This window comes from Marmota flaviventris, chromosome 6, assembly GCF_047511675.1.
Source record: "Marmota flaviventris isolate mMarFla1 chromosome 6, mMarFla1.hap1, whole genome shotgun sequence".
In the NCBI taxonomy this organism is placed as follows: domain Eukaryota; kingdom Metazoa; phylum Chordata; class Mammalia; order Rodentia; family Sciuridae; genus Marmota; species Marmota flaviventris.
Window position 1 is genome coordinate 88,768,938 of NC_092503.1, and position 16,539 is coordinate 88,785,476.

The 16,539-nt window shown below is 33.8% G+C and overlaps 1 protein-coding gene across 1 annotated transcript in view; it reads right to left on the reverse strand.

Annotated features, from left to right (window-relative positions):
• Col19a1 (collagen type XIX alpha 1 chain) overlaps window positions 1-16,539 on the reverse strand; it is a 312,219-nt gene that overhangs the window by 186,305 nt on the left and 109,375 nt on the right. The window contains exon 11 of the mRNA XM_027928313.2: window positions 8,895-8,948. Coding sequence (XP_027784114.2) covers window positions 8,895-8,948 — 54 coding nt within the window. The remainder of the gene's footprint in view (window positions 1-8,894; window positions 8,949-16,539) is intronic.

Below are 16,539 nucleotides of genomic sequence, written 5' to 3' on the forward strand. Positions count from 1 at the left end.
CATTGATTTGGCCTTTATAAAGCTTGCCAAAATATTCAAGAGTTAAATCAAAAACATTTTTACATCTCTATCAAGAAATTTAATTGTGGGGAAAAAGGAATGAAGGATGCATTCTTTTTCTGTCAATCACAATGCAGGAGCTAAAATGTAATCCCTTTCCTGTTTTAAAGTGTGCTTTAGTGTTCTAATTCCTTTCTTTTTTAAAACCTGGATTTATAAAGATATCAAGTGGGACTACAAAAGACATAGACAGAATATCAGATAAATATTTTCATGAATCCTCTGGACTCTTTGGTGTTTTCATGGGTATTTAGTTGATCTGACTTGGAAATGACAGCTTTCGTGAATGCCACAATAGATTTCACTGGAGGAGATCAGTTCTACAGCTGAAAGTATTCACAGTGTAAATGGAAAGAAAGTTAGATAGACATATCCTCACTGCGTGGTAAATAGAAAGAAAAATCTTCCTTCATCCTTTAATTTAACACACTGGGTGAGTGAAGAACAATGATGGAAAAAGGAAATATTCTGAAGCCACACTACACATAGTAAATCCAAGTGTCTTACTGTTGCTCACTCAGGGATCCAGCTATTACTACCCTGACATTTTGTAATGAATAAATAGTGCCAAATGCCAGAATATGTAGCTACTCAATCCAAAACCAGAAATGGATAGAAGGAAACAAAAGAAAACCAGATACTTAAAATAATCTTGTTGCAGAGAGCATGTGGAAACTTGAATTTTATACATTAAAAAAAAAAGTTTTAATGAATGAAAACAACATCTAACTGTCCAAAAGATTTTGTATAGTTGTATAAATGCTTTCTGAACAAAAACCATAGTTATATATATTTTTTCTATCATTATTCTGGAATAGTTACAAAAATAAAGAGTAAAAAATAAATAAATATATTTAAGATTTATTATTATTATTTGACATATCCATTGCTTCCAAAATCATATATGTTTTCAGAGTAAAACTTGGCAACAGCATATCCTAACTACATGGGGGAAGACAATCGTCATTTCTGGGAATAGATTTTTATCATCCATTCATCCATTTATCCAATAAACATGTACTATATCACTGGTGTGCACTCACTCTTCTAGACTTCAATCTGCACTGTCCATTACAATACCTCAAGCACAGGTAGTTCTGAACTCTTAAAATGGGACTATTTGAACTGAGATGTGCTATGAAAGTAAAATATCATTAGGTTTCTAATATTTGCTGTAAGAATGTAAAATACTTCATTAATAAATTTTATATCAATGATGTGTTGAAATGGCAACATTTGAATATAATGAAATAACTGAAATATATTTTTAAAAGTAGCTTCAACTACCTTATTTTTTTTTTTGCCTTTTCTGATATGGCTGCTAAAAAATGTAATATATGTTTGTCTTGAATTTGTGGCTTTCATTATATTTCTATTGGATAATACTGTCTTAGAGAAATAAAAAGAATCAGAAGTTGTTAAATATTCTCTCCATAACCTCCTTTCAATCAGGTTTTCCTCAGCCCTCTTGTCAATAAGCTCTAAACTTCACCCTGCTTTCTGTCCTTGGCATGCCCAGGCCAGTTATAGCAAGAATCTTCCTAAGTCCATTTAGGAAAAATCTCCCACCCTTGATATCTGTTTGTCATCCTCTTTCTTTGCTATCTAAGTTACTGGCCTTTGTTTAGTAAGAATTTTCTTATATCAGGTCATCCAAGAATCACCCCACCCTTGATATCTCCTCTTATGAAGTTTCTATCCACTGGCCCCCTTTTCTCTACTTATTAACTATGGAATGTCCCCTTGCCCTTGTTGTATTTGGATTTGAGCCCAATCTCTCTCCCTTACTGAAGTTCCCCTTCTGCAATAGTCTTGAATAAAGACTTTCTTGCCATTAAAAAAATAAACAATAGAATAACTTTTTTCTTTAACAAAATCAAGGTTCCTGCCCTCTTGGAACTCATAGAAGGAGGGAGACTGACAACAAACAGGTCCACAGGCTTACTGATGAGTGAAGGGGAAAGCTGCTACTTCAGGTAGGGTGGTCAGAAACAGCCTCTGTGTTCAGGGGACATCTGTTATTTCAGAAGAATCCAGCCATACAATGATCCTGGGGAAAAGTATGAGTGTGGTAGGAACAGCAGACCAAAAAATCCCCAAGGTGGAAGGAGTGTCACTGGCATGCAGGTGAAGAAGAATAGGGTTGGTCATAGATCATGGCACATAGAGAACTGCAGGCCATGGTGAGGAAGAGGAAATTTTAAAAAGTGCAACAGGAAGCCATTTAAGTGTGTTGTAATCAGGAAAATAACATGGTGTTACAATTTTAAAAGTATTGCTTTGGCTATAAGGTAAAATGTATACTTTAGGCAGCAAGAGAGCAGTAAAGTGGTTATGACAGCTTTCTGGGCAGGAGAGCAAGATGGTTGGGATGGGTGGTAACAGTGGAGATGGAGAGCCATGTTTAGAATGGGAACATACTGGCAGGCAGGACTGGTAGATGTGGAGGCAGTGGACTGGGAAAGGGAGCTGGGTTAAGTAGCTGGCTGGGAGGTTGTGCCACTTATTGTGCTAAAAATTTATTTAAAAGCAGTTTTATGTTTTCTTGCTCATGCAAAACTATACAGAGAAAGGACAAACGTGACAAAAGAAATAGCTGATAAAAACCCTGAGATGCATTTATTTAACAAAAATCAGAAAATCTCAAACACGTAAGACTAATCAATATATTCCTTATAAACATGAATATGAAAACATAATTCCTAAAAATGGAAGAAAGCAGTAAGTACAACATTTAAGAAAATTACTAACTCTGGAGTGGAGGTGGGATGGGAGAACCACACTGGCAGCTTTGAGAGGATGATGATTTTTAGTTCTTAAAATGATTTCTGAATTTGGTGATGTTCCAGCTATAACTATTATTCATAACCATTACATGCATTCCATATATTATTTTGTAGGCATAAAATAATACATTAAAAATTTTAAAGGTTTTTTTCCTGATAAATCAATCCTAAGTATAACTTCCAGAGAAAAGACTTATTGGTAGTTGACTCAGCTAACTTTCTTGGGTTGAGTCAACCATGGCCAGGCATGGGGTGAGGAATAACATTTACAAGACAATGCAACTACTCGGTATCATCATAGATTTCTACAGGGGGTGTGAAGAGAGCAGCTCCCCAGGATGCTCAATTCTATGAGAGGTGTTGAAGACATCAGAAACATGAAGGTCAGGAGAGTCAGTAGAGAAATAGCATTTTATGTATTATCTTAGGTAGTTTACTTAAGCATCCCTATAAGATAGGTAAAAATAATAGTTATTTTGAATAGTTCTTATGAGAATCATGTTGTAAAAACATTTAGTACATGGCAGGCGCCTAACAAATGTTGCTTTTTATTCTTTAAGTACAAGTTTAAGGGATAATTAACCGTTCTTTCTGTTCTGTTTTATACTCAGTTTGATGGATAGGTAACAACTGTGCTTTAACTCACATAGGTTAAAATGCAACTGAGAAACACTGTATTCATCAAGCTTCTACTTTCACGGCCATTGAAGTGGACCCATGTAACTCATGTCCACCTGTGACAAAGTACAATGTTGTTAAGGCCATGGCATTGTAATAAGCTCTAAGAATTAAATCAGTGATGCTTTTCTCAGGGACAGTTTTTCTCCCTGATGAAACTATCAATGGTTATTGAGTGCTGGGGCGAAAAGGCACAGTACTCTCCAAACAGCATAAAGCACCAAAGGGAACAGACACTAAAATTAAGATGGAATAAGATGGGTATCTACTACGAAAGTTTTAAATAAAATTCATGTACATAAAGATACTTAAAAGCACAGCAGCTGATTCTGCATGTGTAATGTGGAGATAGAAACTCTGATCCAAAGGCAAATGGAAGCTGAACTGGAATTACAAAAGCAAGTAGAGAATAAAATTTTTACTGCAAGAACTACTTCTCATGAGGTGTAGCATCCTTAAAAACCAGATGATACAAAATAATGTTATTTGTGGAAATTTTTAACCCATTAATTAACTTTGCCTCAGGTTCCACTAACTGCACCTTACTTCCTGCATTGGCAACAGCTGTCGCCAGTGGAGTTCTGGGTTTGTAATTTCAATATTTTGTATTTAGTAGCACAAGATTGCATTGGTATAAGGAGATTAACATGATTATTTTAGAAACATCAAATGATATTCTGATAAGGGATGTTTGAAAGACCACAGTAAAGATGCAGAGAAGACACTAAACTTAATGATGAAAATCTACTTTTCTAATATTACATAACCTTACAAAAATCAAATAAATGAAAAGATTTTTCTATTAGAGCTAAATGTGTTGTGTTTAATCCAGTTTTTAATAACAGCAACTGTTTTATAGCTCTTTACTATATGGAAGACATTGTTCTAAATGCTTAATATATGATAAGTCTTTGGATCCTCCCAAAAAAATCCTGTGAGGTAAGTACCATTAATATTAACATATCATTGTGCAAATAAAGACAAAAAGAATAAATAATGTACTATGCCAGCTATATCATTATTAGTGCAGAGCTGGAACTTGAATTCAGGTAGCCTGGTTTCATGATGATAACTATGCAATACTCCTCAAGTCTGTTCTAAGATATCACTTATTGAATGCATCTCATATTATCAAAATCATTTAATTGTACACTAGACTGTGTATCAAGATGAAGTTTTAAATTTTAAAATATACATTCTAGCAATTCAATTTTTTTACAATTTCAATGTATGTTTGATATACTTTATTTAAACTATAAGGAAACTACTAATACCATAGAGAGCAAGAGAGAGCTAGAGAGAGCAAGCGAGCAAGAAATGATTAGGGGCTGTTATGGGCATTTAATATTATTTGGTAAACCTCAAGGATGCTAAATGTTCTGCTTTTGAAGGACAGACCACATGGCAAAGAATTGCCTTGCCCAAAATGCCAAGAGTGCCCTATTGAGACTGAACTTCTATATACCTCTCTTTAATTAAGGTTTATATTTTCTGAAGTAATCTGGTCCATTTTATGGGAAAACTAGCATAGAAAAAATTATTATAAGATACATTGACATTCAGGCTTATGTGATATATTACAATAAAGATTATTAAAAAGGGCATAGAAATATTAAATCATTCCAACTTATTTTGACTTAGAAAGTAGTTCAGAAAGGAGTGAGCTGGCCCATCAAGCTTGTTCACTATGCACTCTAATAGAATATTTTTGAAGTGATAATCTCCATCATGACGACTTCATTTCAGATTAAAATTGCCGTTTTAATAGTTTCAACCCATATGGATGTATACCTGTGCATACTGACAGAGTGAACTGTCATAAATGCTGAATTACTTTAGTCTGCAGAGGCTGTTATTTATTTTAGCATTAAAAAATAGGCAATGATGTATAGCACAATATAGTCAGGAAAAGACTTTTCTGTCAAACACTGAGGTTAAAGGCTGATTTTACTATTTTCATTTTTTTTTAGTTGTAGATAGACACAATATCTTTATTTTACTTATTTATTTATTTATTTATTTATATGTGGTGCTGAGGATAGAACCCAGTGCCTCACATGTGTAAGGCAAGCACTACACCACTCAGCCCCAGCCCCAGCCCCAGCCCCTATTTTATTATTTTCTAAAATAAAGTTGCTTAATTTGCTAAGCCTTCATTTGTTGCCTCTGAAAATAAGGATGTTATTGCCCCCTGTTCTAGCTACCACATAAAGCTGAGCAAGGGCTGAACTTTGAATTTCTTGTACAAACAATTTATATGCTACAACATGATATCAATATTTCCAGTACTGATGGTACAATAATACAACATAAGATTCTTTAATCAAGGGATAGTAGAGGAGAAAGAGGAGAAATTTCATTACTTTTTCTTACTTCTTGATCATGACTCCTGAATATCTTTGGCAAAATTAAGCAAAGGAAAATAACACCATCTACATATCAATTAAGTAACCAAGTGAGAAAAGTTAATGTCCTTTGTCATGCTTTATAGTGTTCTTAATGAGCTACATTAAACAATTATGGTGCTAAAGAAATAGCACCTCTGTGTTTGGGGCCTGTGAAGGACTCTTTCAGGATCCCTCCTGGGGAGAAAAGGTCATAGTCACAGGGCCCACTGGGCTCTGGGCCCTCCCAGCAAGTTTGGTTTTGTTCAGATAGGAAGTTCAGACAGTGGCAGCCAGAGAATTTGGACTTTGTGGTAGGTACTCCAACATACTATGTATCAACTGATTAATTCTAAAAGGCCTATCAGCTTCCTTTCAGACAACAAAGAAAATTTCCTAATCTTTAAATTCCAGTTTGACTCAGATGTTTGGAAAAATTCTTTCTCTAATATTATTTTAGCTCTAACATTAGTTTTACAAACTTTAAAAAATTTTTGTTTTGCTTCTGTATCTGAGAGAGCTCGCATGCACAGAAAGTGATTTTTCTTTACAACACTGCAGTTTATCTTTTAGATGCTCTTATATTACTCACAAGTTAAAAATCTTTCCCATAAAGAATGGTCACAGTGTTGGATAATTTTTGAGTTTTCATTCTGGTCAAGTGCCAAATTTATATGTATGTATCAATGATATATAGATCCATCCATCTATCTACCTACCTACCTACCTACCTACCTACCTACCTACCTACCTATCTATCTTATCTTTCACCTCTGCAATATCTCTGTGTACCTTTCCCTAAACATTACTAAATACTACTGTAACAGGGACTTTAAGACTCTTCATTTGGGTCTGCAAATGTCCAATGAGTAACTAAAAGCAGAATTAAAATCTTGGCATGTCCACCTCCATTTTGCATCTGTCTCCTTTGCTCTGAGTCACCTTGGATTCCAGGAACAATAGGTCTGATCCTTAAACATCCTGTGATGAGCTGAAATTACCAGATAATAGCAACGTTAAGGGCCTGCCTGTACAGTCCTGAGATGATGGGCAACCAAATCCCTGTTTGGCCAAGCCTGCGGGATGATGCATATTTCCCCTCATCTATATAATCTGGAAGCTCATGTCAGTATCCTTACAGTCAGGGTTGAGGATGTGGGTGCCCCTGTTTTCCTGGTATAGCTACAATGATTAAAGCTCCCTTCCTTCTCTTAACCATTACTTTTTTTCATTTGTTTTTTGGGGTGAGTGGCTGTACCTGATTTGTTGGGACCCCAGAGTAGGACCTCTGGCATAGGATTCTGGTAACACCAGGAATTCTAAGACATAGTCTTTGATTTTAGGGAGAAACAATAGAAAGAACAGAAAACCAGGCTAAGGCCCAAACTACCCATTTTAGGACACATGTAAAATGAATCTTCATTTAGACACAGCTTGGATCCTATCTCCCTTGTGTTCATAGGAAGAACTGATATTCTCAAATGCAGTACTTCCTACACTCTGGATCCTGCTACTTTTCTGGTTTTATTTTCTCCACAGCACCTTATATATTGCAAGCATTCAAAAAAACCAGAATGAAGCTTCAAATCTCATCATACTTTTCAAGTTTGGAATCTTAATAATCTCTTTATATAAGATCAGAGGACACTTTCATCATGGAGAAGTAAGTCAGTCTAAAGTCTAAGTCTATCATTTTATAGACTCTGAGAAGTGATTTGCTCAGCTAGTGGTAGAACTGGGATACAAACTAGGCGCTGGCCTTCTGCTCCAGAACCTCTAGTAATGGGTAGGGAGGCAAGTCTGCTAGTCTGTTTAAACATGTGTCAGTGTCCAGATGTGCTAAGGTGGAGAGAGTGACTTCCCAGATAGAAGCCATTGGTACTAGAGCCCATTCTTGGATGTGGGAAAATCACTTCAAAGGAGCAGAGGAACAGGAATGAGTGTTATATTTTAGATGTGAATAGAGCTTTCTGGAAACTAAACAAGGTAGTAAAACTATGTATGAGGGGGTGATAGGATGGGAAATTAGAGCCTCAGGCCAGTGTTGGTTACAAGGGTTAACTTCTAGGGACATTCTTCCACAGGAGCTTCCCTCAGGGAGCCCTCTTAATCCACCACTAGCCCCAAGGATTGGTCTTCAGCTTTGCTTCTCATTGTAATGATCTTCTTCATAGAAGATGCACAGAGGCATTAGGGAACCCGATACAGTCCTAGGTATTATTTCCTTAGCTTATTCATAGAGCAGGCAGGGTGGTCTTTTAGGTCTTATGTAAGTGAGATAAGGAAATCAAAATTAAAAAATAATTCTTATTTTGGATACTTCCCCCAGTAAAGTTAGGATGTCAATAGCAAATGGAGAGTTTGATGACTTTAAACGAGATTATATTTCAGAAGAAAGCTCAGATTCAGGCTATTATTCAAATTTCCTCCTAAAAACTAGGATGATATTCTGGAGGGGAAGAGGTGATGACTGTCTTGAGGGAAAGGGAAGGAGATGACTGGGAAGCAGGGATGTCACTGGCTGTACATTCCAAGGTCAGGAACTGGTGGTCAGGGAGCAGTCCAGATACAGAGGTCTCCCTACACTTCTTCTCTCTAATGGGGATTTGGAGAGAGCAGTCAGGGTGACGGTACAGGCCCCTACAGAATATATGTAAGAAGAAAGTAAATAGAGAAAGGAAGACTTAAAAAAATACACCAGAAAGAGCAAATACAAAAGAGCTGCTAAAGGTAAGCACATATATGAAATATATAAAAGCCAAATAATTAAAAATAAAAACTGTGCTGCTAATATGCCATGAAAACAAAACAAAACAAAAACTACAAACACTGCCCCTTCACCCAAATCCGAAAAGCTGCCTTGCTTCTTAATTTTGCTCCACTATGGCTAGTTCTGCCAAGGACAGTCAAATCTTAATGGCACTAGATAAACTATTTCAGTGGCAAAATGTAAACAGAAGATTAGAAAAAAGACAGTTAGGCTTACATCTTGTCCATTAAGGCCAGCCAGTCCTGGGTCTCCTTTTGCTCCTTGTTCACCCTATAAAGAAACAATTTATACAGTGAAAATGTTACATCCTTTGCTAAGAAAAAACAGGAGAGTTACATTATTTGGATATTTATAACCAACGAGTAGTTTGTTAATCCCTTAAAAGAAACATTTATTCAATAACAATCTAGGTTCTAAAACCAAAAAGAAGTTTAAAGGTTCAAAAAAAAGCTGAAAAAAATTGATGAAAGAGTGGAACTAGAACAAGATTTATTTATGTTCCTCTATAAGGGACAGAACTTTTTGGAGGGTAATTTGGCAGTATGTATCAAGGATTTTTAAGCACTTTTTAGTGAAGTGCTTTCACTTTTAAGAATATATCCAAAAGAAGAATCAGAGGTGAAAAGTTTAAGGCACGAATACATAGGGCACCATCCTATTTATTAGGAAAAAAAGAAAAGTATCCTAAATGTCCAATAAAGAGAACTAATTAAATAAATTATGGTATATATATACAAGGGACAGACCATAATACAGCCATTAAAATCATGCTTAGAAATTTTATAAGAAAATTCTCATGGTTTAAAAAGAAAAATTTAATTAATCAATAGAAAAATTTAGTGAATAAATGTTAACCATACTTATTTTTATTATTTTAAAGTTATAAATATTCAAAATGGCTACTAATGCCATTGTGGATGATACATGCCCATATTGATTTTTATTTTTTAACTTGGTTTCTGTCTGAAAGGTGTACACATTTATTGGCACACTCTGCATATCTGGAGAACATTTAAAGTTCTTAGAAAATACCTGTCTGCCTATCCATATATCTGTTCACCAGTATATCTGTCTATCTATAGATCTTAAAAATAATATTGAGAAAATACAAGCCTAAAATTAAAAGTAGTTTAATATTTTAAAATTTCTTTCTAGCTATAAACATATATTATCTGCACAATCAGTAAATATTTAAAAATAAAATATTATATATATAAAGGAGTCAACCAAGTCTATTATACTGTGTATGTGTGTGCATGAATATACATGCTTTATGCCACTAAGGTAATTTTTATTCTCTCTTTTATATTTTCTGTTTTTCTTTTGCATTGAACATTATTATTGCTACTTGCAAAATGTTATCAAAAAGCAAGTATCCCATTTTAAGGAAGAAGGCATCAGATACTGAAACATTCTACAGAAATATGTGTGCATAGAGTCCCAATCACCTAAGAACATATATAATTATTATAATATTGACAATACAAGAAGTAAAAAATAACTTGATCACCAGAATATAAGAATATATATGCCTAAACAAAAAAATGACAAAATTATACAAATCATGTTCAGTGAAATAGTTACAATGAAGCTAAGGAGTTAGATCTGAAAACACAGGACCCAGGAGTTACTTTAGAGTTGTACCACCAGCAATATGTAGCTACTTAAATTGATTAAATGAAAAAGTTAAAACTCAGTTCCTCAACTCTCCTAGCCATATTTCAGGAGACACGATTAGGACATTTCCATCTTCACAGAAAATTCCACTGAATAGTCGTGATGAAGAGGGTATCATTTAGGACCAAAAGCTGTTGGTAGAGATCAGTGGAAAAGTGTTTGCTTGCCTAGCGTGCATGAGGCCTTGGGTTCAACATCCAGGACCTCAAAAATGAAACAAAACAGAACTCAGAAGCAACATAACAACTAGGAAGCTCACAAGTGCACTAAATAATATATCTATATAGTTAGCAGCTGAGAAATAATACAGTGTATAAATGTTTTCATAAAAGATATTGAACACAAGTTAACAAAATGAAGTTTTTGATATATGAAGACAACAGTAATTCTATGGACAGCATTATTAACTTTAGAATATAATTAAAAATGAAGACACTCTTTATTTATAAATACTGATTCTGGGTTCAGGGGAGTAGCTTAGTGGTAGAGTATGGGTTTAACAAGCATGAAGCCCTGGGTTCAATCACCAGCACACACCCCACACAAATAATGGTTCCTATAGATGGAAAAAATGAGCTTTCTCTATATTAAAGGGCTATGTATCTATAAGGAGATACGCAAGCTTTTATGTGGTCAATTTTTTAAAGTTAAATAATAGCATATTGAATGGAGTTGATAGTCTGATGGGCTTTATGCTATATGGCAAGAGGGTAAGAGGTATGGCAGAAGGCTAAAGAAGAAAGACTCTGCTTCAAGTTGGTGACTAGAAAAAACCTACAATGGATCTTTTAAAGTGTAAGTTTTAATGTAAAAAGCAAACAGGTCACTGAAAGCAAGTAAGGTTCACTGAAAACAAGTTATTTACTCCATTATTATTATATTCATCAAACACATTTATAGTTTTCACTATGTTCCAGGCACTGCTACAGGCATCTTGAAATTCTATGACAACCCAGGATAAACACAGGATCACTATTTTCATTTTACAAATCAGGAAACAGAAGACAGAGACATTAAGTAATGTTTTCAAGATCCCCAATTCAACTCACTCAGTAAACAACCTGGGCTCTAAAACCATTAAGCTCACTTGTTTTTAAAACAGATCAGGGATAACCTGGATTTCTTCAAAGCAAGAGACAAAGTCTTTCAAAATGCCCTTCAGTGTAAGGAACAGAAATATAGTTGGGTAATATTATTTCTGAGTGTGAAACTGGCAGAGGAAAGTTACATAGTGAACATTTTGGTATCTATCAAACAGTCACTGATATCTAATGTTTCTTGAATATATACGTTAACAGATTCATGATATAAAATATTGCAAAGGCTAAAATAATACACTATAATAAAAATGAAATAAAATAAATATACAATCTTGCATTTAAGTTAATTCTAGAAGGAGTAAAGAGCTGAATTAAAAACTTTTAAAAACTAGAAGAAAATATAGGTGAACACAGCTCAGAGCTCGGGGTAGATAATGCATCTCTGAGCATGGAACAACAACAAACAATTCAAAAGAGAGACTATTCACATGTACCCAAGGCAAAATTAAACTAAAAGGAAAATGATAAATTGGGAAAATCATATGGTAGATTAATAATTAATATTATTAATATGCAATGGGTTTTTATCATTCAGAAGAAAAAGAATAACATTTCAGTTGATTGTTAAGCAAATGATATATTAAGCAATTAACCACAAGATGTACAAAAGAAATGCTGGATGACAATATTAACTATAGTAATTAATCAGGTTTTATATTAGGATAGATGATCTGCAAGGATTCTTTATTTTAAATTCTATCACTCTTTGTGTTAAAAATAAATAAATAAAAGCAAAGTTTTGGGCATTCTATGTCCAGACAGACAAGAAAAAAAAATTCAAGTGTTGCATATTTAATAAATTCCACACAAAAGAAAGTTGATAATAGTAACCAGCTGTTCCTTTCTTTCCACTGAAGAGAAAATGAGTAAAAACAAAACTGCAGCATTAAAGATTTAAACTAGAATTAAAGAAAACTCACTTGACATGAGAGGATGTTTCAAAGTAGGATGCATTTAGATTGTTCCTGAATATCTGGATAAGTTCCAAAGGGGGAAATTTCAAAAATAAAACTGATAGAACATCTGTGGATATTTCTTTGGGAATCTGTCGTTCTAGTCTGAAGGAAGCTTACATGCAATCTTAACCAAAAGACAGAGAATACATGGGAATTAGTTTATATTTAAGATATTCCAATTACCTGTTCATTCATGAAGGTAACTTTAAAACTTTACCACAATTTAATGACCTTCCAAACGTAATTGCCATGACTTGGCATACAAAATGCTACAGTCAGGTAAGTAGTAAAATTCTTTTACAGAGTTTGACTTAATCCCTTGTTATAATTAGTATAGGCAGTGATTAACATTTGTAATATGTATTTCAATAGATAATAGTATTTATTCTATATGCCTTACTGTATACCAGGCTATGTGCTAAGCACCTTACATAGTAGGGAGTCCTTTTAATTCTAGCAGCAACCACACAAGGTGTGTATCTTCATCCTCATTTACTGATGATAAACTAATGAATCTGAGGATATAAGTAACTTTCATGGTCAAAAAACTCCCCTATAATCTCCAATTATTTGTTCAATTGGTTTAATTTCACCTTGAACCACATGCTCTGGGCCTACTCAGGTTTTCAGCTGAAGCTGTGGTGGACAGTTCCTATGCAGTCTTGGATACTGTTGAATTTCACTTCAAGCTCAGCTTTCCCCACTTTCTTTGGTTTTCTGCTTCTAGTAGTTTTTCCTGAAGTCAAGAAATTTATTTAGCCATGGGAAGGCAGCCTAAAAGGATGGGAGGAGTTAATGTTCCTAAGAGAAATTCTCCAGGAAAGAGTGACAAGTTAGTGGATTGAGGTGTCAGCATCCTGGTTTACAGAGGAAGGACTCCAAGGAGCTTTCCACAGGGTTCTAAGAGGTCTCCAGTAGAATTCAGCCCCAGTTGCCTACAATAATAAGTGGCTCAAAAATACACCCTTTAGTTAGTGTCTCCTTATTTCCTAACATATTCTCCCCATTCTTCCATCCTGTATCCCAAGACCCCTCCCAAATGACCTGTCCTCAAGTTATTATTTTAGACTTCATTTTAAGGGAATCCAAGGGAAGACAACCTGTATGGGCCCTTGTGCCAATTTGTGCAGTTCTGTGATTTGACTCTTCAGTTACCCTCTTACTCTAAACACTCTTAACCTACCAACTTTCTGAAAGAACCAACCCCAACAAATTCAAATGTCCAAGTTATTTTTTGTTACTAGAAAAAAAATTAATTTTCCTAGAGAAAATTATATTTGTATTATTGTAAATTTATGATCACCAACTTCATCTTACATCCTTAAACTATACTGTTTTCCTCAAATTCTTGGTATTATGACTTCTGTTCTTGCTCTCAGATAACTTTGCTTCCTACAGGGAAAACACAAGCTACCATGAATGCCTTCTACCAATGCCATGAAATCTACAAATTCACTTATATAATACCATCCTTTCTTCTGTTCTTATACATGAAAGAATTGTTCCATATTGTTTAATCCTAATCCCTCACTCTGTGCTTCCAATTCTGACCTTTTCTGTCTTCTCATGGAACTGATGTATTGGAGTACACTTCTCTTCTGAATCTTCAACCTGTTTTCCTATTTACAACCACAATGTGCTATTGAATCTTCTGTTTAAGTTCTTGCACTTTCATTTCCTGCTTCATCTGTTCCTTTCTTTTTCAGATAAACTTCCTGAATCAGGCTTGCTTTACTTCCTGTCTGCAGCTCATTGCTGCCCCAACACTGCAGCCCACTGGAACTGACTTGTGCCCTTCCTGCTCCTCAAAAATGGCTCATTCCTAGGTCATTCTCAGGTGATCACATCAGATACCTTTCAGACTTTTTCTTTCTTGACGTATCAGTAGCATTTGATATTCCTTAAAGGACCCTGCCTCCAAGAAATACTCACTGGCTGAGACACCAAAACCTTTGTTTTATTTATTTATTTTTTTATTTTATTTTATTTTATTTTTTTACTTCTATAGCCACATTTTCTCATTTTTGTGTTTGCTGGATTTTTTAAGAATTGCTGTTTCACAGAGATCTGCCCTACGTTCTTTTTCTCCCCATGTCTCTTATATTCTTATATTTTCTCTTCCAAAAGACTTTGCCTAGCTTGTTTTCTCTACTTTACAGTGACAGTGATCATCTATATACTAATGATCCTTAAATATCTAATTCCAGTATAGGTATCTCTTGAAATTTTTAACAGTTTTATTAAGACATGATTTATATACCATAACATTGACACATTTTATATGTACAGTTCAACAAGTTTTAGTAAGTTTATATCATTGTACATCCATCAATCACCATGATACAGGATTAAGATGTTTTAATTGTCCCTCATATTTCAGCCACCTAAGACCACTGATACACTCTTTGTCTCTATATTTTTAATCTTTTTCCTAGAAATTCCATAGAAATAGAATCATGCAATCATGTAGATCTATTGGTCTGGCTTCTTTGATTCAAAATAGTGCTCTTGAGGTTTACCCACACAGCTACATGGAGGAGTAGTTTATTTCTTTTTAGTTTGGAGGACTAATATGTGTATGGGTATATGATTTTTTTTTCTATTAAATTACTGGTTTTCTGTTTTTAGATATTCTAAATAATGGTGCTATGAACATTTACATTTTTCCTTGGACATAGGTATTTATAATGCTAAGCCATATGGTAAATTTTTAACTTTTCAAGAAACTTCCAAACCAATTTCCAAAGTGTCACTTGACATTCTCATCAGCAATATATAAAATTTTTTATTTCTACATATCCTCACCAATAGTAGTTATTTTTGCTTATAATCATTTTAGTGGGTGCATAGTAATATTCCATTGTTGTATTAATTTCTTTAATCATTTTCTTAATATTAATTATCTTTCCTTATACTTACTAATATTTCATATTTTCTTTGATAAAGTATGATAAAATGCCTATTCAGATCTTTTGAATTCATTTTAATTAGTTTGCCATCTTATTGAGTTGTAAAAGTTTTTTAATGTATTCTTTACAGAGGTTGTCATCAGATATATGATTTGCAAATATTTGCTTCTAGAATATGACTTGATTTATTTTGTGATATTATTTTTAAATTAGAAAATTATAGTTTTATTGAGGTATAACTAAAATGCAATAAACTTTACATATATAATGCATATAATTTGAAAATTTTAACGTAAGTATACACTCATAAAACCATCACAATTAAACTAGCAAATGTTTGTTTATTTTACATTTCTCCAATGATTACTATGTTAAACAAGTTTTCAAGTTTATTTGTAATTCATGTATATTTGGGGGTGAAGTGTCTGCTTAAATCTGTTTTACTCATTTAAAAAATAATTTGTTTAAAGATATTTGTATATTCTGGATAAAAGTCCTTTATTACATATGTTATTTTCAAATATTTCCTTTTGTGTGGTTTGTCTTTCATTCTTAGCAGTGAATTAAAAGAAGAGCTATTTTGATAAACTAACAATTTATAATTTTTCTTTCATTGATTGCTTTCTCAGTGTCATAACTAAGAAATTTTGCCTAATCCAAATTCACAAAGAATTTATTCTGTGTTTTTTCTAGAAGTTTTTTTTTTACATTTATTTCCATCATCCATTTCAATTGAAAATCATCCCTCTCTCTCTCTCTCTCTCTCTCTCTCTCTCTCTCTCTCTCTATATATATATATATATATATATATATATGTTTTTAAAAAATTCTTTTCCATTGGTCTATTTGTCTATCTTTATATTAAATTCACACTTTCTTGATTGCTTTATCTTTATGATAAATGATAAAATTGGGCTCTCAAGTTTTTTTAAAAGCCATTTTGCTTATACCAGGCTATTTGCAATTCCATATGACCTTAGATCAATTTCTTGACACACAGCAAAATGTTTCAGCAAATGAGAACAGAGATCCAACATATAAAAATATCTGGGATAGTATGAAAGCAGTTCTAATGAAAATTTATATCATTGTGTGATTACATTAAAAAATAGTGGGATTGCAAATAAATAAGCTTATGCTCCCTCAAGACATTTAAAAAAGAAAAAAAAAAAACTAATTCCAAAATCAGAGGAAGGCAGGAAATAGTAAAGATAAGACC